General features: G+C 39.0%; 1 protein-coding gene across 2 annotated transcripts in view; it reads left to right on the forward strand.

Moving 5' to 3' along the window:
• The window catches only part of MALT1 (MALT1 paracaspase), an 80,702-nt gene that overhangs the window by 23,605 nt on the left and 29,552 nt on the right, over positions 1–27,545 (forward strand). The window contains exons 3-9 of one of the 2 annotated variants that reach the window (XM_025365563.1): positions 1,948–2,069; positions 6,011–6,161; positions 14,758–14,936; positions 15,355–15,451; positions 16,287–16,319; positions 19,449–19,475; positions 21,279–21,311. In XM_025365563.1, the coding sequence (XP_025221348.1) occupies positions 1,948–2,069; positions 6,011–6,161; positions 14,758–14,936; positions 15,355–15,451; positions 16,287–16,319; positions 19,449–19,475; positions 21,279–21,311 (642 nt within the window). The remainder of the gene's footprint in view (positions 1–1,947; positions 2,070–6,010; positions 6,162–14,757; positions 14,937–15,354; positions 15,452–16,286; positions 16,320–19,448; positions 19,476–21,278; positions 21,312–27,545) is intronic. The other variant, XM_025365564.1, reaches the window with a different exon arrangement.

Raw genomic sequence — 27,545 nt, forward strand, 5'->3', positions numbered from 1 at the left:
TCACATTCAGTATACACAAGGAAAGAAAATAAAAGTAGGTGCAGGAAATTAAGTTTTATAAATTTTAATTATCTTTTTCTTCCCTTCCTAAAAGCCAGCTAACCCAGTTTTATTTATTAAAACTTTTGCAAATGTAAACTTTTCTAGCATTGGTTTCTTTTATGTCACTTATCTATTGCTGCATAATCAATTATACCCAAGTCAGAAATGAAAAACAACAACGGTGTATTATCTCACACAGTTTCTGAGGATAGCAGTCCAGGAGTGGCTTAGCTGGGCAGTCCTGGCTGAGGGTCTCTCGTGAGGCATCAGTCAGACTCTGAGCCAGGTCTGCAGTCGTCCGAAGGTTTCCCCAGGGTTGGAGGATCCTCTTCTCAGATGGCTCGCTCGCGGGTGTTGTCAGGAGACCTCATTTCCTCACTGGCTGTGGCGGGAGGTCTGTTTCTTTCCACAGTGATATGGTTTGCCTGTATTCCCACCCAAATCTCATCTTGAATTCCCATGTTTTGTGGGAGGGATTCAGTGGGAGGTAATGGAATCATGGGGGCAGGTCTTTCCCTGCTGTTCTTGTGATAGTGAATAAGTCTCATGAGAGCCGATGGTTTTATAAGGGGGAGTTTCCCTGCACAAACTTTGTTCTCTTGTCTGCCGCCGCGTGAGACATGCCTTTCACCTTCCACCATGATTGTGAGGCCTCCCTAGCCACGTAGAACTGTATGTCTATTAAACTTCTTTCTTTTGTAAATTGCCCAGTTGTGGATATGCCTTTATCAGCAGCGTGAAAATGAACTAATACTCTTACCACTTGGGCCTCTCTGCAGGGCTACCTGAATGGCCTCCTGCCATAGTCATGTGCTTCCCTGGGGCTAGTGAGTGAGAGAGAGAGGCAAGAGAAGGAGTGGGGGTGTTCCATTATTGACTAGGATTTTCTTCCAAATTCCTGTCAAAAGTCTTCCAAGCTTCGATGTTGGCAGTTATTCCTCAAGTGAGGAATGTCTGTGTCACAGGTATATCAAATATATATCCCACTGCTCTTGTTTCTGTGTCCTCCTCTTCCCAAATCGTTGCTTTTCAATGCTAAATAATAATGCAGTAATTTGAAGACATTTTCAATGGTGTTATCTTTGTCCATTGCATGCTTCCATAGTACAGTACCACAGTCTGTAATTTTTAAAGAACAGACATTTATTTTGCACAGTTACAGAGCCTGGGAAGTCCATGATCGAAGAATCAGCTTCTGATGAAGGCTTCCTTGCTGTGTCCTCACACGGCACAAGGCAGAAGGGCAAGCAAGGAAGAACAGTTTGTCCTCACACGGCAGAAAAGAGAGAGAACCCACTCCTGCAAACCCCCTTATTACAGCGGCATTAATTCATTCGTGAGGGTACAGCCTCCCGCTAGGCTCTACCTCCCAACATTGTTACATTCGGGATTCAGTTTCCAGCTCATGAATTTGGGGGCATACATTCAGACCGTAGCAGACATTGCAACTTAACACTTGTGTTACTAGCAGTGCATGTAACTCGACTGAAGTGGCAGCTATATGAGCATTTGTGACCAAACATTTCCATGAGCTGACACTGAGAACTACGCTATGGCTGTGCCTGACAGGCATCTGTTATAAGGTGCATCCTGATTTCAGAAGTGTTAGAATACGGGGAAAAAAGCTTCTAAAAATTGAAGAAATATGGTAAATAATTTTCTCCCCCACCCAATCATGGGGAAGTACAATAGATCAAAGTCTTCTGCAAGTAAGTTTCTTTCCTCTGATTTTACAAAGCCTGCAACTCACAAAGTGTAAATTGATTGAGAAGGCGATGTGAATGAGTGATTTATGAGAAAGATAAATATGCAGGTTATTTCTAAAATGTTTCAATTTTTGGTTTCAGATGTATAAACAAGGAAAATCCCTCTTTTGTGACTTTAATTTTTTTTTTTTTTCATTAGGAATAAAGATTACTATAAACCCAGAGTCAAAGGCAGTCTTGGCTGGACAGTTTGTGAAACTGTGTTGCCGGGCAACTGGACATCCTTTTGTTCAATATCAGTGGTTCAAAATGAATAAAGAGGTAATTTTTAAAAATATATCTTTTAATTCTTCTGTTATAAGGAGAGAGAATGATAGAGAATTAATTAACATTATTGTCCTAAATGTAGTTTTAACAGTTTGGTAAAAGTCTGACAGACATTGCTAGGTTATTGCTGAAGTAGTCAATAATCATTATTTTGGTAAGACAGTTCCAGAATCGTCGTATAGAAACATTGTAAACAATAATGAAATCGGTTCTCTACTCTAAAAATTGTGGAAAATAGGGATTACTTAGGGCAACAGTGTTAGCAAGTATAAAACATCACCAGTACATTCTTGTATATATAAAACTCTTTACTACAGATTATGTTCCAACCAAAATCTTTAGAAGATTTTCAAGGCTATATGGAAAGTTAGTGTGCTATTCTTTTTAAGAATTCCACATCACTGTTTTATCTGTATGAGAAGATTTAGAACCTTGTGGTAGATTCTGAAGTAAAATTCAGATTGGCAGAATGGGCCATTTATTCCTTTTGTGAAATGATTGGATCCCTGCAGCCCCCAACAAATAATTTTAAATCACATCTTAGAATTCTCTTTTCTTCAGAGTTCCTTGAGCCATCCTGCACTGGGGATTTCTCAGTGGTCTGGCTGCCTGCGTTGTGTCCCACTTCTGTGGGCTTTTCTCTTCCATTCCTTCATCCCTCTCTACTCTTCTCCCACTTCCACAGTGCCCAGAAAGTCCATATTCTTTTCACTCTGTTAGTCCCAGTCATTCAGCTTTCTTCCAAACTTGATGCCATGTCTCCCTTTGCAAATCTGAAACTAAATAAAAGCTGTTCTGAGAATGACTTTTCCTTTCATTGGATTGCCTCATACTGTAAGAGAATTCTGTGGTTTTATACAATCTTTTATTTCCGTCTGTTACACAGAGGTAAGACACAGCAACTGTGGAATGTAGTAAAAAGATTGCATGTAGCTTTGGCACCAGATAGGTCTGTGTTGGAACCCTGACTGCCATTATTAGCCATGTGAATTCCTATCATCACAGGTTGTGAGAATGGATGTTTTACATGCCTAGGCTTTTGAAAGATGGTACCTAAAGGTATTTTTTAAATCATATTTTCTCAATTGCAAAGTTACTTTCATTTTAATAAATGCCCTTTGAGGAGAAATAGTGGAAAAAACCTACTACATTAAGTGTATCATTTGTAAACTATGTCCTGATTGGAGAAAGGTAGAAATGTAGGGGATGGAAAATGCATCTTAGAGTTGAAGAGTTGTAATGGATTTTAAAACTCTTAACAAGTCAAGTTTTGTGAAACCACTCTTATGATCATAGGTGTATTGTAGGAGATGTTTACTTAACAAGTGCTTGTCGAGCACCTGTTTTGTGCCAGGCCATGTTCTAGGCTTGATGATACCGCAGTGACCAGAAGGTCTCTGCCCTCAAAGAGCTTACACACCAATGGGGACAGAGCAAGCACTGTTAATTCCTGTGAGTTAAGAGCTATGAGGAAAATCAACAGAGTGGCAACATAATGTGAGAAGCTACTAAAGGTTTTAAGCACGGGAAGTAACATGGTAGGATTCATGTTTTTTGTTTGTTTGTTTGTTTGTTTGTTTGAGATGGAGGCTTGCTCTGTCGCCATGCTGGAGTGCAGTGGCACGATCTTGGCTCACTGCAACCTCTGCCTCCCCAGTTCAAGCGATTCTCATGCCTCAGCCTTCTGAGTAGCTGGGACTACAGGCGTGCATCACCACGCCCAGCTAATTTTTTGTATTTTAGTAGAGACAGGGTTTCACCATGTTGGCCAGGATGGTCTCGATCTCCTGATCTCTTGATCCACCTGCCTCGGCCTCCCAAAGTGCTAGGATTACAGGCGTGAGCTACTGCGCGCAACCAGGATTCATGCTTTTAAAACATGAACTTGCTGCTTAAAGGAAGCAGAGAACAGCAAGATGAGCAGTTGTCTAATATCTGTGCTTGACTGGAAGTAGCAGTAGTGTGGAGCAGAGAAGTTGGATCACAGTGCATTATTCAGTGTGTATTTTAGAGACAGTCAACTAAGCTGACAGATTAGATATAGAGTATGGGGAGAAGGAAGAGAAATCAAGGATGACCCCTAGGCTTTCCATATGAACCTCTGAGATGTGTTATATACTGAGGTGTTGAAGATTGGAAAATTAACTGACAGAAGACAGATTAATGGAGAAAAAGCTTATTTGTGTGCATGCAAGAGCTTTCAGAAGGAGTAGCTTGCTAACTGGTTATGTAACTAATTTAGTAGGGAAAGGCAGGGGCCCTGTGAGCATAATGGATGGGTTTGTTCAGGAAAGACAAAGGGGAGAAGAACAAGGGAAGATAGCAAAGTTTGTGGTAATGTTTGTTCATGCAGGCACCAGTGGTATCTCCTCTTCATTGTGACCATAAAGTCCCCAAAGAGAGATTTCTGGTAGTTTTACTCTTGGTCTACCAAGGGGAGTAAAAGTTGCCCCAAGAGGGAATTTATGGCAGCCTCATTTCCCAGAACTTTTTGCTTTGGGTCGGATAAAGGAAGCCTGAGAAGACTTCTTTCTGCATCTGTTGAATCCCAGATGTCTTCAGTTTAATAAAATCTTCGTACCAACTCTGGGGTTCTGAGTCTCCACAGATCTTCAGCCCAAGTAGCGTTTGTTCAGAAGATGCATCTTCCATTTTAACAGGAGGGAACAGAGGAGTTATAAATAGGTACAGACATGGATAGGTTTGTGATTTGTTGGCAGAAAAAGGAGATAATTTCTATCTAAAGTCAGTACCTGAGAGAACTAAGATTACAGGAGGTTTGAGGAGAGAGTATACATCAATAGTCTAGAAGGAGAACACACTTAGGACCATATAGTAGGATTGTCAGGCAGTTCAAAGTGCAGCCTGTTGTCCCAGTTGTCACATTCTCAGCAAAATACTCTTGCTTTGGTGTAGGTACTGAAAGGGGAGAGAGTAGAGTTCAGTTACTTGGGGTTTGGAGAGGGAGGAAGTGAGCTTGTTAAAGTACAGGTTGAATATCCCTTGTCTGAAATGCTTGGGACCAGAAGTATTTCAGATTTTGGATTTTTTTTAGGTGCTGAAATATTTGCATTGTATAGTTAAAAGTTCAGCATCCTAAATCTGAAATGTTCCAGTGAGCATCATGGAGGTGCTGAAAGAGTCTTGAATTTGGGACTATTTCAGATTTTAAATCGTCAGATTAACCTGTTCTTTGCAAGGGAATTGTTGTAATGAGGCACTTGAGTAAGCCCCTTGGCAATGTGCCAAAGTTGGGTGTAGCTGATCAATCACTGGGAGCAGAAAAAGCATTAATAAAAGAAATGTTACTATTGGAGGTGGGGCCTGTGGATGGCCACCCCCTCTCACTGTCTCATTGATACGCTTTCCATAGCCCTTCTCTGTCTAGACCTTGAAGGAGATTGGATATTGTTTGGTTGAGGAGTTTATCCTCTTATAGAATTTTGCAGATCAGAAGGTGGGGTCTCAACGTCAAATAACTTGCCAATGTCTTCCCAGCTAATGTGAGCAGAGCTGAAAACAATAGCCAAGCCTAATTCTCTGTGTTTTCTCTATGCCGCCGTGGTGTTTGTATGGCTGCTAAACTGTATGGCTGCTAAACTCGTAAATGTTGCTGTTGTAGATTCTTTCAGAACTCAGTGATTGATCTCTTAAATGACAGAGCAAATAGTTTTCTGTTAGTGAGCCTTTGGAAGATATTTGGGACCAGCTTAACTCTCTAGTTAATGGATTTGTAAAAGACTGGATTTTTAATACTTGAGTCCTAAATAACTCAAAGTGTTACTGTTTTTAACTCAGAAATGTTTTAGTACTTGGGGGAAAAATGTTGCACTTCCAAAGCTCCATACTGAAATCATAGATTTTGTACAGCGTATTTTATAAGATGTGTTTTTGATGAGTCATCCACTTCTATTCTCTTATTGATTCTTCCACAGATTCCAAATGGAAATACATCAGAGCTTATTTTTAATGCAGTGCATGTAAAAGATGCAGGCTTTTATGTCTGTCGAGTTAATAACAATGTCACCTTTGAATTCAGCCAGTGGTCACAGCTGGATGTTTGCGACGTCCCAGAGAGCTTCCGGAGTAAGTAATGAAAGAAACTGAATGTTGGCATGGGGATTCCCCATATTTTATTTAATTTTAAATGTTTACTTTTAAATAATTTTAAAGTATCAAAAATCATAGCAAAATTTCACATAGGTACTTCATCCATTATAATGTCAACCATTGTTAAGATTTGATCCATGTGCTTTGTCTTTCTTTTTTTTTTTTTTTTTTGTAATTTAGTTTTTGGTTTTGTTTGTTTGTTTGTTTGTTTGTTTTTTAAGACAAAGTCTTACTTTGTTGCCCAGGCTAGTGCAGTGGTGCCATGTAATCTCAGCTCCCTACAACCTCTGCCTTCCAGGTTCAAGCGATTCCTCCTGCCTCAGCCTCCGGAGTAGCTGGGATTACAGGCGTGTGCTATCACACCCGGGTAATTTTTGTACTTTTAGTAGAAGTGGGATTTCACCATGTTGGCCAGGCTGGTCTCAAACTCCTGACCTCAGGTGATCCACCTGCCTCGGCCTCCCAAAGTGCTGGGATTACAGGTGTGAGCCAACATGCCCAGCCTGCTTTGTCTTTCTCTGTGTGTGTGCGTGCGTGCACACACACACACATATACGTGTGTGCAGATACCTTAGGATGACATAGACATAAACAGGCCTTAGTCTGGTCCCTGCCATGGACCTCTTCAAGTTTGCCTTCCTTCATGGTCCATTACTCTGCCCTCACACACGGCACCTATACTCAACTTAGTTTCTCCCTGCTGCTTCCATTGTCTCGAAAATGCCTTGCGTATTCACACTCCACATCTTTGCATCAGTGCTTCCTTCCACCTTGCATACCTTTTCTGCCTGGCATACTCTTAGGACTCTTTCAAGCCTCGGCTCCCTCTGTTCCCTTGGCATTCTGATTTTACCTCTATTATAGAACTCATTGCATTGCTTTTGAAATTATTTGTTTGCTAGCTGTCTGAGCAGTATAGGGATAAGGAGTTCCCTTTTCTCTTTCTAGTTCTTAGAACAAAGCCTGGCAGGTAGTAGTCGCTCATCAGTTATGCAGTTCAGTGACCACCCTCATGAGGCACAGCCTTGGGCTTCGGTGTTACACCTGTTTTAAACTAAGCATAAGAGAGAGCCCCTGACCCCAGATTACTTACACAACTATCAGAAAAGATTATCTGTTGCAATAGAAAGCAGGAAGACTTTGTTGCTACCACTTCTTTCTCCTAAAAATTAGTCTTTTGAACATATTTCTATATTTTGGTTGTTTATATTGTCAGGCTTGTCTCCCTATTTAACGGAACTCCTGAAGGGAAAGTCTGGTTCTTAATAATCTTTTGTAAAACCAAACACTGAATAACCCATAGCACTCGGTAGGTGTTTATTGACAGAATGAAGAACCAGGGTCAATTCTGTTTAACAAAGCAGAGACAGATGTATTTCCGTCAGTAGCATCTAATATTCTTACAAATTCAAAGCTATCTAAAAATCTCTGAAGGATTCTTGATATCTAAAATTACTTTTCCTTATTTAAGAAACAGATCATGAACCTGGCATGGTAGCTCACACCTGTAATCCCAGTACTTTGGGAGGCTGGGGTTCTGGGGCGGGTGAATCACTTGAGGCCAGGGGTTCAAGACCACACTGGGCAACATGGCAAAACCCTATCTCTGCACAAAAAAAATTAGTCGGGCCTGACGGTGCACACCTGTAGTCCCAGCTACTCGGGAGGCTGAGGTTCGAGGATCACTCAAGCCCAGGAGGCAGAGGTTGCAGTGAGCTGAGATCACACCAGTGCACTCCAGCCTGGGTGGCATAGCAAGACCCTGTCTCAAAAAATAAGAAAAAGAAACACATTGTGAAACTAACATCATGGAAAAATGCTATTTCCTGAAGTTACTCACGAATACTAAATGTGATCATTATAAAAAGTAGATCAGTAGATAAATACATAGCATTTAAGACCTGACAGTCTTGAGTTCTATAATTAGAATGTGAATCAAAAAGAGGTCAGTTTGTTATGGATTTGAATGTTGTGGTCTCCAGTTTTGTAGGAGAAAAAACTCTCATGTAGTAGTCTTGCTGCTCACTTTTCAATTCTTTTCCGTAATGCATATTGTTCTCCCAAACTATTGTATTGTTCCTAAAAAACTATGTTGTGGAAAAAAAAAACTCTAGCATTGATGTCAGCACTAAAGGCCGTGTAGTGTATCATTCACTGCAAGGAAACATTCATCAGACTGCTTTGCTACTCCCTCTGCTTCATCTTTTTCGTTCAATAACTAGCATTGATCAAGGCAAAAAAAACAGTATACTCTTTAAAGAGTAGTTGTCAGGTATTATTTTATTCGGTGCACAATCAAGAACCATGTTCTTTGTTGTATTTGCTGGACAAAAAGAAGAATAGGGAGGGAAACACACTTTTTGTTAAAAGAGTTAAAATGCTGCTTTCATTCTTTCACTTTAGCCTTTCTTAAACTCAAATAGCAATAAAGTTGTTGAGAAATAAAATATCGGCTGGGCGCAGTGGCTCACACCTGTAATCCCAGTACTTTGGGAGGCCGAGGCGGGCGGATCACAAGGTCAGGAGTTTGAGACCAACCTGACCAACATGGTGAAACCCTGTCTCTACTAAAAATACAAAAATTAGCTGGGCATGGTGGCGCTTGCCTATAATCCCAGCTACTCAGGATGCTGAGGCTGTAGAATTGCTTGAACCCAGGGGGCAGAAGTTGCGGTGAGCCAAGATCGCATCATGGCACTCCAGCTTAGGTAACAGAGCGAGACTCCATCTCAAAAAAAAAAAAAAAGAAAAAATATCACCATTTTCTTTAAAGAAAAAAATACCTCGTGCACCTCTGTATTAGCCCATTCTCACACTGCTATAGAAATACTACCTGCGACTGGGTAATTTATAAACAGAAGAGTTTTAATTGACTCACAGTTCCGCATGGCTGGGGAGGCCTCAGGAAACTTACAATCATGGTGGAAGGTGAAAGGAAAGCAAGGCATGTCTTACATGGTGGCAGGAGGGGGAGAGAGCAAACAGGGGAAATGCCAGACATGTAAATAACCAGATCTGTGAGAACTCACCATCAGGAGAACAGCATGGGAGAAACTGCTGCCATGATCCAGTCGCTTCCCACCTGGTCCCTCCCTCAACATGTGGGGATTACAGTTCGAGGTGAAATTTGGTTGGGGACACAGTCAACCCATATCAACATTTCTCAATTTTATTTAACTTTTTTATCCCATTTTTATTAAGGGGTAATTTATATACAGTACAATGTATAGATACTACATGTACAGTCCAGTGAGTTTTAACATGTATATATAACATCGGTATATGTATCTATTTAACATATGTATAGTCATTGACCAGTCTTGATATTTTATATTCAGCTTCTTCCACTCAGCATAATGTTTTTAAGATTTACTCATGTTGTTCAGTGTATCATTAGGCAGTCTTGTCTTTTTGCTGAGTCATATTCCATTGTATGAATTGACTAGGTTTGTTTATTCATTCTCCTGTTGATAGACATTTAGTTTGTGTCCAGTTTTGGAATATTATGAGTAAAGCTAGGATGAACATTCTCATACAAGGCCTTTTCTGGACATACGTTGTATTTCTCCTGGATAGTTACATAGAAGTGGAATTGCTGAATCATATAGTAGATATATGTTTAATTTTTCTTAACTGCCAAAGCTTCCAAAATAGTTTACTGTTTTGCATTGCCACCAACAGGGTATGAGAATTCAGGTTACTCGCCCCATATCTTGGCCAACATTGGTTGTTAGCTCTTATTGATGAATTAAGCTTTTGGTCATTATGAAATGCTCCTTTATCTTTGGTAATCCTCTTTGTCTTGAAGTTTACTTTGTGTGATACTAATATAGCCATGAAAGCTTTCTTTTTTGTTTTGTTTTGAGAGGGGGTCTCACTCTGTCACCAAGGTTGGAGTGCAGTGGCATGATCTTGGCTCACTGCAACCTCTGCCTCCCAGGCTCAAATGATCCTCCTAACTCAGTCTCCTGAGTAACTGGGACCACACACATGTACCACCACACCTGGCTAATTTTTTGTATTTTTGGTAGAGATGGGATTTCATCATGTTGCCCAGGCTGGTCTCAACCTTTGAGCTCAAGTGATCTTCCTGCCTCGGCCTCCCAAAGTGCTGGGGTTACTGGCATGAGCCACCATGCCTGGCCAGCACTATGGTAGTTTTCTTAAGCTTTTTTGTATGGTATATATTTTTCATTATTTTAATTTGGAATGTCTTTGTTTGAAGTTTCATTTTAGATGACAGAATACAGATAAGTGTTGCTTTTTGCTCTAGTCTAGAAAAAAGTCGCTTTTAAGGTGTTTAGACCATTTACATATAATGTGATTATGTTTAAGTCTGACGTTTTGGTGTTTGTTTTCAGTTAGTCTCATTTGTTCTCTTTTGATCCTCCTTTCCTGCCCTCTTTTGGACTGGGATTACAGGTGTGAGCCACCACGCCTGGCTAAAAGAGCATTTTTTAATATTCCATTTTATCTCCTTTATTGACTTTAGCTATGCCTTAGTGTTATTTTTAGTGGCTGTGTGACAGATTACAGTATGCCTCTTTAGCTTATTGTGGTAAACCTTTACATATTCAACCTTAAAATATAAGAACCTTATATAGCATACTTTCATTGTGCCCCCCATTGTACATTTGTTGTCATATGTTTTACTTCTACATTTACTTTTAAGCAATCTTGTAAAGATACATATGTGTATATAATTTTTTGTTGTTGTTTTTGAGACGGAGTCTCACTCTATCACCCAGGCTGAAGTGCAGTGGCGCGATCTTGGCTCACTGCAACCTCTGCCGCCCAGGTTCAACTGATTCTCCTGCCTCAGCCTCCCAAGTAGCTGGGATAAAAGGTGCCTGCCACTGCGCCCGGGTACATTTTTGTATTTTTAGTAGAAATGAGGTTTCACCATCTTGGCCGGACTGGTCTTGAACTCCTGACCTCGTGATCCATTGGCCTCGGCCTCCCAAGCTGCTGGGATTTCAGGCATGAGCCACCACGCCCAGCGCACGTGTGTGTAATTTTTAAAGATTTTGTTTAAAATATTCACTGACATAGTTACCTGTTGTGGCACTCTTGAGTCTTTCCTTCTGACCCAGGTTGCTATCAAGTAAAATTTCCCTTCTGGCTGAAGAATTCCTTTTAACACTTCTTATGGTTCAGGTCTGCTGTTTTTCTGTAATAATTTATAAAATTTATTTGTGAAATAATTTGTAGACAAATTAGCTCAGCATTTGAATTCTGTTAATCTCTTTGTCTTCATTTTTGAAGGATATTTTTGTTGTGTATAGAATTTTAGAGGTGTGTTGGTTTGTTTTCATCACTTTAAAGATACTATTCCATTGTCTTTTGGCCTCGGCCTCCATTGTTTATCATGGAAATTTATTTATTCCTTTTATAATTGCTCCCTTGAATTTTTCCTGCTTGGAGTTCTCTGATTCTTGGACCTGTAAGTTGTTATCTTTCGTCAATTTTGAATCATTTTTAGCCATAATCTCCAAATATTTTTCTTCTGCTTTCTTTCTGGGACTCTAATTATATGTATGTTAGACTATTTGATGTTGTCCCACAGGTCTTGTAAGCCCTGTCTTTTTTTTCTTTCTTTCCTTCACTTTATCTCTTTATTTCCAGTTGGATTTCTTTTAACCTGTTTTCAGGATTACTGATCCTTGGTGTGACTAGTCTGCTGGTAAGCCCATCAAATGCACTGATGAGTGAAAATCTTGATATTTTAAATTTCTGTTATTTCCATTTGGCTCTTTTTTTTCTTCAATTTCTTACTGCTGAAATTGTAAGTCGGCCACCATTTTCTGTGCAAGTTGATTAACTGCCTTTCTCACCAGATCCTTTAAGATGTTTGTCTTTGAGTTAATGTGAGTTAATCTGATAATTCCAGAATGTAGGCCAGCTGTGCTTTTCTTTTCTTTTTCTTCTTTTTTTTTTTTTGAGATGGAGTCTCGCTCTGTCACCCAGGCTGGAGTGCAGTGGCCGGATCTCAGCTCACTGCAAGCTCCGCCTCCCGAGTTTACGCCATTCTCTGCCTCAGCCTTCCGAGTAGCTGGGACTACAGGTGCCCGCCACCTCGCCCAGCTAGGTTTTTTTTGTATTTTTTAGTAGAGACAGGGTTTCACCGTGTTAGCCAGGATAGTCTCGATCTCCTGACCTCATGATCCGCCCATCTCGGCCTCCCAAAGTGCTGGGATTATAGGCTTGAGCCACTGCGCCCAGCCTTTTTTTTTTTTTTTGACAAGTAAACATGGTTTATTTTAGAAATGTGAGACTTTCAACATTAGGAAAATTTTTAAAATTATACTTTTAAGTTCTGGGACACATGTACAGAACATGCAGGTTTATTACGTAGGTATACACATGCCATGGTGGTTTGCTGCACCCATCAACCTGCCATCTACATTAGGTATTTCTCCTAATGCTATCCCTCCCCTAGCTTCCCACCCCCCGACAGAGTTACATTTTCTTTCTTCTTCATAAGTCTCATAATTATTCAATGCTGAGCATTGAATATAAAAGAAAAAGAGCATTAACATATGAGATTAACATATTACACATTAACATATAACAGAGATTGAAATTAATATTTTTATGCCCAGGAACTAGGGACACCCCTTGTAATGGCTACTAGAATAGGGGTATGAGTCCATCCAATTTGTAGTTGTTATGTCTGGGCTTTAGATATATTCAATTTACTACTGATGGAATTGAGGGTAGAATGAGGATTTCCCTTTGGCAGGACTGAGATTGACATATCGAGAAGACTTCAAGAATCTGTTTTACAGCTCTAGTGCCAAACTGCAAGAGATCTCTCTTCACTTTACATCCAGAGTCTCAGCTTATTGAACCACTGAAGCATTTTTGTTCTCCAACTCCACCCTTGTCTCTTCTATGTCTCAGGGGGTCTGAGACCCCCTGCCTAGCTGCCCTACCCCCAGCCAGCCTTGGAAAGCAAAGGCATTGCACTCACTGAGGGCCTCATGGACCTCCAAGGGTTTCCCTCAGCCTTAAACAGGCCCTGTGGACCTGCACTTCACAGGTGATCTTTTACCTCTCCTCTCCTCTCCTCATTAGCCTTCTGCAAGAGCACTTGAGAAGGGCCCAAGAGAGGGAGTTGGTGAGGAAGACAGAATCTCTTTGCAGGTGGGGTTCCTTGAGGATCTAATTGGTCATGCCTGAAAGGGGTGACCAGCCATCTGGTTTGCCCAGGACTTTCCTAGTCTTCACACTTTTAAGTGCTGCATTCTGGGAAACCTTTCTGTCCTAGGCAAACTGAGACCACTGGTTACCCTAATGCCAGCTCACACACTGCTTTTAAAATTTTGTAAAACATTCAGCTGGCTTACCCTTCCTTGTCAACTCAGTTCTAAAGGCATTAGGTGGGGCCAAACATGGTAGACATTTGTGTGGGGTGGGAGGGGGTGGGAGGAACTGGGATGCACTGGGATGACCCAGAGCAGGATATCAAAGCCCAGGTAAGGTGTCCATGTGGGAGTGGAGCAGTCTCCAGAAATAATCCTGATGAATTAAGAGAGCAACGTATATCTTTCTAGACTGTTTCTGTGCATGTAATAATATATTTATAAATGGAATCGTATTCATTCAATGAATATTACTGATCACCTGTAATGTGTTAGACACTGAGTTTCATAATGGAGACTTGTTGCATAAAATTGACAAGCTCTTTGCCTTCTTGGAACTTAAAGAGTATTAAATGAGTGTTAAGTAAATGATTTCTAATATCTGCCTGGGGTAGAAATGTTAGTGATAACTCATCTGTATTTATTCAGTGCGGGTTACAAAACTTATTTCAGGCCGGGCGCGGTGGCTCAAGCCTGTAATCCCAGCACTTTGGGAGGCCGAGACGGGCGGATCACGAGGTCAGGAGATCGAGACCATCCTGGCTGACACGGTGAAACCCTGTCTCTACTAAAAAATACAAAAAACTAGCCGGGCGAGGTGGCGGGCGCCTGTAGTCCCCGCTACTCGGGAGGCTGAGGCAGGAGAATGGCGTAAACCCGGGAGGCGGAGCTTGCAGTGAGCCGAGATCTGGCCACTGCACTCCAGCCTGGGCGGCAGAGCGAGACTCCGTCTCAAAAAAAAACAAACAAACAAACAAAAAAAACAACTTATTTCAGTATGTCAAAGAACGGAACATAGAGCTTTCCATGTTGAATGCCAATATCATTCAAGATGTTAATAAGTTGTTTGCCTCCATCAAAAAGATTCTGCAGCCAAACACATTTGGAAGGCACTTGAACTAGATTCCTCTCCTTAACTAACAATGCGTACTAGCACTTTGAAAACTTTGAGAAGTCCTGCAATTGAGAAATGTGTTAACCTTATGTAACCCAGAATTTTGTAAAGTTATTTGTCCACAGCATTCTTTTGGCCACAGAATATCTCTTAACATTTCTATGAGTGCTATAGTTTTTTGAAACAGTTTGGGAAATGTTATTAAAGATTGTAACAAATGAAGGGGGAATTTGACGCATCTTTTTTTTTTAATTATAGGAAAATTTCATTTTTATTTTTAACCTAGAGATTTTATTTTTTCTTTTAATTTAAGGAAGTGTTGATGGCGTCTCTGAATCCAAGTTGCAAATCTGTGTTGAACCAACTTCCCAAAAGCTGATGCCAGGCAGCACATTGGTTTTACAGTGTGTTGCTGTTGGAAGCCCTATTCCTCACTACCAGTGGTTCAAAAATGAATTACCGTTAACACATGAGACCAAAAAGCTATACATGGTAGGAAGTTGATTTTGGGGGCATTTGGGGAAGTTAACATGTAAAACAAATGGTACAATTGAAATATAAAGTAAACATTAAAACTCATATCCTTTCAGATGTTTTAATGTTTTCAATATTTTTATTTAAAGTCCCTTATGATTTCATATTAACTAACTCTTATATTTGCTAAAGTGCTAGAATTCAATTCAGGCTTATATGTAAAACGTCAAATAGTATTGCATGAAACTCAGCACTGTTGGAATCATTACAACATTTACTTGCTGGTATTTAACCTGATGAATGGAGCTAATGTAACATTGTCTAAAGCCTTCTGAGATGTTATGTTTTGCAGGGTATTTTTAAAACACAAAATGACTTTTTCTCCAAGCCATTAAAATTGAAGAGGAAGTATTTACATGTTCTAATATTGATATAGGTGCCTTATGTGGATTTGGAACACCAAGGAACCTACTGGTGTCATGTATATAATGATCGAGACAGTCAAGATAGCAAGAAGGCAGAAATCATCATAGGTAAGAAATATTTCTCCAGTGTTCTGACAAGTGGACTATAATATAAGCTATATAAACTGCAACGTTTAAGCAAAGGAAATTATACTTTTTACCCCATACTATTTAATGATGTGTTAAGTATTAGAAGTTATATTATTTATATTGAAATTTGAAAAAATGCACACTAAAATCATAATCTAGGTTCGCAGAAAGGAAAAAGAATCAGGAAAAAAGGCCATTTTATTTAGATTATTTTAGTTATAGTTTATTTTCAACATTTATGATAAAATATGTATTCTTTAAAGCTTTAGCTACAAAAAGTTTGATTCAGTGGAAAAAGATTTTTGGCCAGGTGCAGTAGCTCACACCTGTAAAATCCCATCACTTTTGGAGGCCAAAGGTTGGTGGTTCAATTGAGCCCGGGAGTTTGAGACCAGCCTGGGCAACATAGTGCAACTCCATCCCTAATACCAATAAATAAATAAATTAGCTAGGCATGGTAGCATACACCTGGTGCCAGCTGTTTGGGAGGCTAAAGTGGGAGGATTGCTTCAGGCTGGGAGGTTGAATTAAAAATAATAAAAAGATTTTTAATAAAACATTTTTAAAAACAAACATACACATATAAAGGAAAGAAAGGTTATTAATCAACAATCCCATTATTAACTGCATAATTTGGGAATTTGTTATATTTCAGCTTAATATATTTGAAGTTATATTGTTCATAGTAGGAGGTATTGATGCATGTGTTGGTTTGCCAACATATCTCTATGATATTTATCTCTATTTGCTTGACGGCCGCCCTTCTTAAGATCATGAATTACAATATATTCAAATTTGTTTTTTCTGAAACAAGGAAGAACAGATGAGGCAGTGGAGTGCACTGAAGGTAGTGTAAGTCTTTGGTTTGAAACCAAATCTCCTGCATGCTAGTTACTCTTGGGATTGGTGGAGTGCTCTTAGCTTACTGAGTGCAGTGATGGAAAAAATACTAGCTGTAAGAAATGATTTTAATTGAAGAATATTGTATTTTAATCTTTGAAGTTTTATAAATGGACAGACACGATTAAATTGACACACTATTACAATAACTAATCTTCAGTTGACTTTCTATTAATATTACATATAAGAACAAAGTTCCTGCATTGTATCTTTTGAGTAGTGAACATTTGCAATTAATTTTTAATGTTAAGTTTTATCTACATAAAATTTATTAAAAAGATAAGTGGCTATATGATCATGGATATTTGTTTTAGATTATTTTGTCTGTCCTTTAGCCATGATTAGATGCTGTCAAATGAAATTTAGTTTTTATAAAAGTTTCAGGAGAGGAAGTTTGTTTAACATATGTTTTATGAAATATTAAATATTCTGTATTAATATAAAATTGATCAAGATTTTTAAGCTACAAGACTTTAGATAATCTACCATGTCACCTTTACCATAATATGTAAAGGGAACTGAAAATCTGTTTCAACATAAACTTCTAATTTTTTTTAATTAGCCAAAGCATTGTACTTAAATTGTAATGAGTAAATATTAAAACTTGGATCATCTTTCCTTAGTGTGATGTCATATTGTTTTGCAAAATGAGATTTGTGGATGGCAAAGTATTTTTTTCAATTTCTGCCTCTTTATTACATAAGCTTAGGCTCTACTTGGGTAAAGTAAGGAAATAATGTTAAATTTTACATTTTCTGATTTTCCTGTCCTGCATGTCTCTATAGCATCACTTTGAAATACTATAATTACTGTTTTCATCCTAATATATAGTTGCGAACAAGAATTCTGTCTTGTAAGGGAGTTATAATTCGATGATCTGTTAACCCTGTTTGAGGGAAGCCATGTGAAGAAATCCTAATCGAACTCCTCTTCCTGTCTTAATCCTTTTTGCCTAATTGCATGGTTTTTAAGACTTCCTAAAGTTGGAAACCTCTAAGAATAAATATAAGCTAGCACTGCTGTTTGGCTCCAGGGTGATGCATGTGAATTATCACCTTGCTGTGCTGCTTCTGTACCTGCAATATTCTCTGTAGTTTTTGCAGTAGCAAGCACACTATTAAATAATAATTTTCACGTAACTCTATTTAGAACACATAAAGATGAAAATCCAGTTATGAAGTTTCTCCAGAAGTCTCAGATGAAAAAATTAGATCCAAATTTTTTTTCAGTGAAAGTTCACAAAGTTGAGAATTGCATATGAACAGTGTCCTTTATTATATGTATATATATTTTACCTATAGAGCATGGTGTCCTCTATTGCATTTTGTGTATTTTGTTCAAGATACTTGATCAGACTATTCAGCCATAAAAAAGGAATGAAATTATGTCATTTGCAGCCACATGGTTGGAACAGTCATTATGTTGAGTGAAATAAGCCAGGCACAGAAAGACAAATATCATACGTTCTTACTTATATATGGGAGCTAAAAAAGTCGATCTCATGAAGGTAGAGAGTAGATTAAGACTGGGAAGAGGCTTGGGGGTGGATGAAGAGAGGTTGGTTAATAGGTACAGACCTGCAGTTAGAGGGAATAAGTTCTAGTGTTTGATAGCAGAGTAGGGCGACAATAGGTAACAACTCTTTACCATGTCTTTCAAAATAGCTAGAAGTGAAATATTCCCCACACAAAGAAATAAGTGTCTGAGATGATGGATATCCTAAATACCCTGATTTGATCATTATACATTATATGCATGTGTCAAAATATCATATGTATCCCATAAATATGTACAATTATTATGTTCAAATGAGAAGAAGATACTTGATCAGGATGAGGGGTGCAGGTTGAATAGGTGGATTTTTTTAGGGCAGTGCAACTATTCTATATGATTAATGATGAATACATGTATACAAATTTTAATCATTTAGGAGGTCAGAGGAGGGGAGTCCCAAGATGGAATGGAGACTATTAGAAAAGAACCTAACTGTATTGCAAATGTATGATACAGCCTCATTGAAGAGGGGTGAAAGAGTATGGTGCTGCCTACTAAGTAACTGGGAATAAGTTGAGCCTAATCCTGAAGGCAAAAGAAATTGTGCTGACTCAGACCCTTGTGCTGACTCAGACCTTCTTCAATTGATTTTATGTAACATATAAGAATAAAGTTTCTACATAAAAAAAGTATGAATAGTATATAACATTTGTAATTTATTGTTAATGTTAATTTTTATCTTCATAAAACTTGAAAGAAAAAGATGACTATAATGTCATTGCTTATTTTACCTATCCATTGGCCATGATCAGATGTCCCATGGGGGTACAGGTTACTTCTGAAACCACCGTTTCTCCCCAAAAACACCTTACACCTTGAGAAACTATGAATCTAACCATGAGAAAAACATCAAATCTCAGTTGAGTGACATTCTGCAAAATACCTGACAGTTACTCCTCAAAACTGCACTGTCATCACAAACAAGGAACACCTGAGCAAGTGTCACAACCAAGAAGATATAAGCCTAAGGAGACACAAGCAGTTGTAATGTGAGATCCTGAAGGGAGTCCCTGAGTAAAAAAGACCATTAATGATTCATTAGTTGTGACAAATATACTATTCTAGCATAAGACGTGACAAATACACTATGCTAACGTAAGATGTTAATAATAGAGAAATTAGGTATGGGGTATATAGGAACTCTCTCTGCACTACCTTCACAGTAGTTCTGTAAACCTTAAAATGTTCTAAAATTAAAAGTTGACTTAAAAAAAGATCATTTGAGATTACTGGTTTTAATTGGCCAGAATATCTAAAACTATGAATAAATTATGAAAGAGCCTAGTTTTTGTCACTTAATGAAAACAGTGATAGCTTAGAAGTCCTAAATGATAAGCACAGCAGTATTCACTATTCTTTGCTATTTGGTATTTGCATGGCTTCTTCATTTAATTTGAAAAGTTGTAAACTGATAAAACACTATAGCATAATTCACTGGCTCAAAGCTACTTTGATTAGTCTTACTATTTATGCTAAATTGGCATTTCGATTACTTAGTCTGTTTTCTCTTATTTTGTTTTAGATGAATTAAATAATCTTGGTCATCCTGGTGAGTAATATAAACATAAAACTTTAGTTTTAGATTTTTAAGTTGTTGAATGCAGTAAAGATACCATAGGTACTCTTTTGCTATAGTAATACTAGTAACTTTTTTCTATATGTTTAATAATATAATTTAAGGTTGAAATTAACTACATGAAGTACAATTTTATGCAAGTGATACAAAAAATATTTTAGGTTATAAAACTGTAAGGGTAGAAAAAAAGTGTTTGAGGTAACCTAAAACCTCAATATATTTTTTATCATTGTGTGTTACTCCGTATATCATAACAAGGAAGTTAATGGGGGAAGTACATGATCTTTAATCTGAAAGCAGGAAGCAGCGTTTGACAGAGTGATAGGGGTAACATTTCTGAACTGATCAGACCCTTGGGACCTTTTTCTTGGTTCCTTAGTCATACAGTGTATTTGAACTAGTTGGGTGGGTGCCTATATTTGGAGTAAGAAGTGTGTTTGTGGGGATCATTGGCACCGTACAGGTGGGTTGGTCAGTGACCATTTCTTAATGAGTGACAGTTGTCAAGAATATGCAGAACTCTGTAGGCTAATTTTAATTAGAACAGATTTCTAACAAGTTAAGCCTTCAACTGAGATAAAAGGCATATCAACAGTGAGAACTACATGAAGACACAGGATATCAACACAGTGTAGGCTTCCTGAAAGACAATGATGGAACCTGTGAATAGATCTGAAAATAAAACCTTTCAGGAGTAGATTAAGAAGGTGGTTATGTCATTTAATATTTGTAGAAAGCCCTATTACTTCTCTACTTATTTCTTATTATTTTAGCATCATTACTAGTTTGCTTAGTGTCATATTCATATTGCATTAGCAAACATCTATTATTGTGAATGCCGTTGGACTGTGCTGACTGAATATAAGCAAATTAGACACAGCAGAAAGTTCCCATTATGTGTGCATCATTCTCCTTGCTGTAGTAACCTTAAATTCGCACAAAGCCTCAGTGAGACCTGCTTCAAGTAGGTCTTGAACTGTCAAAAACCTTCCTAGTAATTGTTTCTTTTGGTCTGAATAGAATCCCCTTTCCTAAATTAGTCTGTTAATTCTTGCTTTTCTTTAATGACCATTATGAAAAACTATTTCAGAAAAACTTTTGTAAATAGCCATGACTAAGATTCTAAAATTTTCCTGGCCCTTTGAGTTTTTTCTTACTTCCCACAATTCAGGGAGTACCCAAAATTTAGGTTTAAAAGAAGAATGTTGTACAGGGAAAGCTTTTAATAGGCTTCAGTGGCATTTATTTTACCAATAGTACAAAGTTATCTCTCGACAGTAGTGGACATACAATTGATCAACTACATGTTTCCCTACATGGTGCTCCAGGTGCAGGGAGGGATTTAGTTTCCGTATAGTAGAGATTGAAAGCACAGAATCCAGAAGGAGACTCCCTCAGTGAGTATCCAGATTTGCTGCTTACTAGCTTAATCACTTTGGATGAGTGACTTTAATCTCTCTCTGCCTTAATTTCCTTGTCTATATAATGGGGTTAATATAGATAGGGTAGAGTGAGGTTTCATTAGATCTATTATATATAAAGCATGTAGAACGGTGCCAGCTGTGGCATCAGGAAATGGTAATTACTGCTACTTCTTATTGTGAACACCACCATCAGTTTTTTCCATTCAAGAGTGTTTTTATTAAAAATCTGAAGATTAGAAACTATATTCTGTAAATGATGCTGCTGATGTTTTATACTTTTCCTATATCTTTAACTGGAAATATACCATGGACAACAGCATCTTATATGTTTTGCTTTTTTATCTTTGTATAGATAATAAAGAACAAACAACTGACCAGCCTTTGGGTGAGTAGAGCTTTAAAATGCGTGATCAAAGTATAATTATTGTGTATAACTCCAGAAGGAATTTAAGACATTTTAATTTGCTTTTTTAAAGAAATATTTGAATAACATTGGGACCAGATGTTTTATTTTTTGTATCTGTAAAAGAAGGTTTAGAAGAGGAGGCTTAAAAATGATTACAAATTCAGTTTCTAGGGTCAAGTCACCTTCTGTGGAGTGATTTGTGTGTTTCTCACAATATGCAAACAGACGTGCATACAAAAAGAAACATGTACATGCTGCATAATTAGCATAGGGGAGGAAGTGGTTAGTGCTGTCTCTTGGTGAGGGATAGAAATCACAAGGGCTGCAGTAGCTTTAGCGTTTGCCCCTCTATCTTCTCCAATGGGAAGAGAAAATAATTTAGAATAAAATGTAAATGAACAGTTGCATTTAAAGCATGCCTGGGACAAGAAAATGTAAGGGAGAAAAGTTTAGCAGATTAACATTTAAAGATGATAATAATAGGTAACATCTTGATTCTGGCAGAAGCCAGATAAAATATGTCTAAAATGTGTCCATTAGATCAGCTACTGAAGATGTGATTGGTGACTTTGAGTGGAATGTTGAAAGTGCCTAATATGTGTCAGTTACTGAGTTATGCTGGGAATTTAAACATGGATACAATGTAGAAAATAGTGGGAAAAGATTCAGAAGTGTACAAATGAAGACAGTACATACTAATTTGTTGGAAAGAAAGGGTGATTTGAAATTAACTAGATAGGGCATATATTCAAAGTGTTTTGGTAGGAGGGGAAAATGTGAGGATATTTACATTTGGAAAGGAAGTATCTATTGAGACTGTGTAGATTGACTGTGTAGATTAGAGTGATCCATCAAAGACAGGACAATTTATAGAGCAAGTTCCTAGAAGAGATGATAGGGATTTGGGCCCAGGTGAAAACAAGAGAAATTGGCTTTAATCAGAATGTTGAAACTTCTTTTGAGATTAAAAAGAAGGAGAGATTGGTGAATAGATAGATTTATTGGGAAGTTGAGGACATTTTTAGTTTGTTTTTTGTTTCTAGGTAATTAGGCATAGTCATATGCTTAAAAGATTGAGGAAAAGGCCGGGCATGGTGGCCCACGCCTGTAGTCCCAGCACTGTGGGAGGCCAAGGCAGCAGGATCACCTGAGGGTCAGGAGATCGAGATCAGCCTAACCAACATGGAGAAACCCTATCTCCATTAAAAATACAAAAATTAGCTGGGCGTGGTGACGCATGCCTGTAATCCCAGCTATGTGGGAGGCTGAGGCAGAAGAATCTCTTGAACCTAGGAGGCAGAGGTTGTGGTGAGCTGAGATCGCGCAATTGCACTCCAGCCTGGGCAACAAGAGTGAAACTCTGTCTCAAAAAAAAAGATTGAGGGAAAAAGAATAAAGTAAGGCTGAATATAGATCTTACGCTGTGGCAGAGGCTTAGAGGCTAAAGAATATGGAAGCAAGGTCTGATAAGTCTGATCTACAAGTGAATGTGTATTGAGAGTCCAACTAAGACTTTTAAAAATTAAGAATTTATAATGGTTCAGATCAGTTGTGTGATTTTTCAGTAGCAGAACTCAGCTTTAAAATAGAGAAGGTGATCTGGGCGTGGTGTTACATACCTGTAATCCCAGCTACTCGGGAGGCTGAGTCATGAGAATCACTTGAACCCAGGAGGCGGAGGTTGCAGTGAGCCGAAATCACGCCACTGCACTCCAGCCTGGGTGACAGAGTGAGACTCTGTCTCAAAAAAAAAAAAAAAAAAAAAAAAAAAAAAAACCTTCAAAAAGTTACTAAACTGGGAGAAAATGAAGGAATCAGGAGATTTTTAAAGTTCACCAAGTTAGAAGAGAAGTACAATAAGTAGTAGATGGCAAAACTGTTAAAAGAATAGGAAGTTGTTTTGATTACAAAGAGGAAATAGATTATTTTAGATTTCAGAGGTGGAGCAGCTTAGGTTGACGCGAAGTCCAAGCCATGATCATGGAATCAGGAGGCAGTGAAGGTGAAGGTGTTTGATGTTGATAAGGATAAGGGACTGTGAATTACCACCTTAAGAAAACCTGCTATGAAGGCCAGTCGCAGTGACTCACGCCTGTAATCCCAGCATTTTGGGAGGCCGAGGCAGGGGGACCACCTGAGGTCAGGAGTTCCAGACCAGCCTGACCAACATGGTGAAACCCCGACTTTACTAAAAATAGAAAAAAAAATTAGCCGGATGTGGTGGCACATGCCCGTAGTTTCAGCTACCTGGGAAGCTGAGGCAGGAGAATTGCTTGAACCTGGGAGGCAGAGGTTGCAGTGAGTGGAGATCATGCCACTGCACTCCAGTCTGGGCGACAGAGTGAGACTGTCTCAAAAAAAAAAAAACCTGCAGGCCGGGCGCGGTGGCTCAAGCCTGTAATCCCAGCACTTTGGGAGGCCGAGATGGGCGGATCACAAGGTCAGGAGATCGAGACCATCCTGGCTAACACGGTGAAACCCCGTCTCTACTAAAAAAATACAAAAAAACTAGCCGGGCGAGGTGGCGGGCGCCTGTAGTCCCAGCTACTCGGGAGGCTGAGGCAGGAGAATGGCGTAAACCCGGGAGGCGGAGCTTGCAGTGAGCTGAGATCCAGCCACTGCACTCTGGCCTGGGCGACAGAGCGAGACTGTCTCAAAAAAAACAAAACAAAACAAAAAAAACCCTGCTATGTTTCATTCATAGTGGTAAGTTTTCATGTATTCCAGCTCCATGGTCTTTTCTTTAGATCTCCAGACAGACTTTGCTGATTAAGAAATACCTATTAAAATAGTGTTCTGAACAAAGGCATAGCCATCATATTCCATAGTGAGGAGCATACATATGTCTTAGGTACACAAAATGACAAGATCCAAATGTAACTGGGTTAGTTGTTGAAGATGGTTTAATCACAAGTATGCATTTAATAGTAATGTTAATAAACTAAGTGTTTTCACCTAGTGAAATGTATAATTTAACCCTGAGATGTACGTATTTTTCCTCATTTTTAGTAGATGAAAATTTAAAACTGTAAGTGTTTAGTAAAACTTGCTCGGGATTATACAATTTAGTGGTTGAGACAGGATTGAAACCCAGCTGTCTCTCATTCCATAGCCTCTGTTAGCTCCATTATGCCAGGTATTCTTTCTCAAACGTGTCCCAATTGAAAGAACAAGATAAATGGAATATCAAGTCAACTTCTATCATGGAAATTCACCAAACATTTATCTAATGTTTCATCTGTGCTTTATGACAGGCATCCCCCACCCCCAGGCTGTGGACCAGAACCAGTCCGTGGCCTGTTAGGAACTGAGACACACAACAGGAGGCAAGTGAGCGAGCATTCCCATCTGAGCTCTGCCTCCTGTCAGATCAGCAGCGGCATTTGATTCTCATAGGAGTGTGAACTCTATTGCACACTCCTTAGGAGGATCTAATGCCTGATGATCTGAGATGGAACAATTTCATCTCAAAACCACCCCTCCCCTGACACTGTCCATGGAAAAATTGTCTTCCACAGAACTGGTCCCTGATGCAGAAAGGTTGGGAACTGCTGCTTAATGAAACAAGAGAACAAGCCTTGGTTTGTGAATTCAAGGCTTTGGGATACTAATAGGAGACAGACATTAAATGAATAATATAGTACATGATACATGCCTAGTAGAAATATGTAAAGAATCTAGAAATTGTTTATAGAAGATGGTGATCAGATTAGTTTAGGAGAGTTAGAGAAGGCTTTATCCTAAGAGGCAAAGCCAAGGTGACAATTTTCAAGTATGAATTGGGAGCTCTCAAGGGGATAAAATGAAAATGTAGGGGATGAGAGTTCATTCAGAAATGAAGGAGAGGGAAAAAAGGGTGAAGACATGATGAGGATGGAGGCATGAAGTAGATGGTGTGGGTGAGGAACAAGTAGTTCAGTATTGTTGGAAGGTAGGAAACCAGGGAAGGAGTGACTGGTAATGTAGTTATTTATTGCTGAATAACATTGCAAAATTTACTAGCTTAAGAACTGCATGAGTTTTATTATCTCTCATGGTTCTCGGGGTTGGACTGGGTTTAGCAGGTGGTTCTGCTGGTCTTTCTTGGGGTCTCTCATGCAGTTGCAGTCAGATGAGGCTGGGACTGCAACATTCAAGATGACTTCGCTTACATACCTGGCACCTTAATGGGGGTTGCTGAAAGACTGTGAAGACTGAAAAATCTCCCTCCCTCTCTCTCTCTCTTTCTCTTCCTCTCACTCTGTCTCTCCCTCTCCTTGTCTGTCTCTCTCTGTCATCCCCTCCTCTTCCCGCCCCCCAACTTCTTTCTCTTCCTTTCCCTCTCCCTCTTTCCCTCGGTTCCTTGTCCCTCCCTGAGTGGTCTCTCCATGTAGCTGTTTTCTTTATGTCATGGCTGGATCTCCAAAGTGGAAACTGTCAGAGCTTCTTAAGGCTTAGACCCTGAACTGGCAGAGTCACATATTATGTTGCGCAAAGAAAGTCAAGATACAGCCCAGATTCACAGGTAGGGTGACTGTACTCACAAGGGCAAGGATACTGTGGTTTGCTGGGGGCCGCCTGCTACCACAGCTGGAAAGATAGGCATGGACTAGAATGCAGATGGCCTTGAATGCCAAACTACATCACCAGTCTAGCCCCCAGCCACGCCTTCCCTAGTCCTCCACCTTCCAGCAATACTGAGCTGCCTGTTCCTCACCCACACCATCAAACTGGGACTTCATTTTGTAGGATGTGAAGAGTCACTAAAAGATTTAATACATGAGATTTTTAAACAAATACTTAATAGCATTTACTATATGCCAGCTCCTTTTCTAGGTGCTTCTGAATATTAACTCATTTTAGATAAGTAAGATAATAAAATTATTAGACATGGGACTAACGATATAACACCAGTTTTTGAAGAATATATTACATTAAACTTTGGAAGCTGTTTAGAATCATGAGTTAAAATGTCTTTCTGAAGTGGCTTCATTATTCTTTTGCTGAATCCGGTGGCATTTTTGTTTCACTTTTCCAGTAAATGGTTTGTGTTCAAGAAGTTGTGGATAGCTCTTACAGCAAATGTTTTTCTACAGAAAAATTCCCTTCATTTATGTTATCACTTGAAGACCATTATAAATTGCTTTATATTTGCCATCTTGAAGTTTTCTTTATTCCTCAGTCTTACCTCCTCAAATTCAAGTTTTATTGTTCGTTTCTCTGTCGTGTCTTTTTTCGTCTCCCTTTCTACTGCTTCTCCATCTTCCGATCACCCCAGTTCACCTGTCACCCAGGAACTGTTTTACAAGTAGATTGGACAGGTAAGATTTACTTACCCCACCATCTTTTTCACCATTAAAGTCAAGGAAATGCTCTAAGACATCTTAGAAACTAGCTATGAAAAATTATCATTGGGGAAAAATTTTAGAAGTGTTATAGACAATTATCAATACATACATTTTAAGACCTGTAGTTCTCACACTGTTGAGCCTATGCATTCTGTAAACTGTACCAAGTGTTTCTTTCCCAAAGAGATAACAAAACCAGTGAATAAAGATTTGATAGCAGCAAAAACATCCCATGATGCTTAGTTTGACAGTTAATTGTATTTCCCTAAAGACCCAGTGATTTCTTTTTATTATATACTTATAATTGTTTTCTACCAATAAAAATCTATGATGTGTATAATTAAATGATGGTATTCCATGGAAAAATGGAATGATTTACAAGCATTTTACTACCCCAGTAACTTTTTAACCTCTTGCTGTAAACCTATGATTTGGGCTATAATGATGTAAACCAGAGACAATGCATTCTCACATTTCCCCTCACTTTAGAAGAAGATTGATCTGAGTCTGTCACTCTGTTGAGGTTGGATCTGGATTCTAATAGCATTGATGGACTCACAAAAAATGTGCTGTGGATTAGCCAGCTAACAGTCTTGCTATAGTGGGTACTTTAGTGTAAGAATACTAGCTTATTTTAAAATAAATTTTGAAAAGGAAATACAAGGCCAGGCGTGGTGGCTCACACCTGTAATCCCAGCATTTTGGAAGGCCGAGGTGGGCAGATCACCTGAGGTCCGGAGTTTGAGACCACCCTGACCAACGTGGAGAAACCCCATCTCTACTAAAATACAAAATTAGCCAGGCGTGGTGGCGCATGCCTATAATCCCAGCTACTCGGGAGGCTGAGGCGGGAGAATTGCTTGAACCCGGGCGGCAGAAGGTTGCA

This window comes from Theropithecus gelada, chromosome 18 (genome assembly GCF_003255815.1).
Source record: "Theropithecus gelada isolate Dixy chromosome 18, Tgel_1.0, whole genome shotgun sequence".
Taxonomy (NCBI): Eukaryota; Metazoa; Chordata; class Mammalia; order Primates; family Cercopithecidae; genus Theropithecus; species Theropithecus gelada.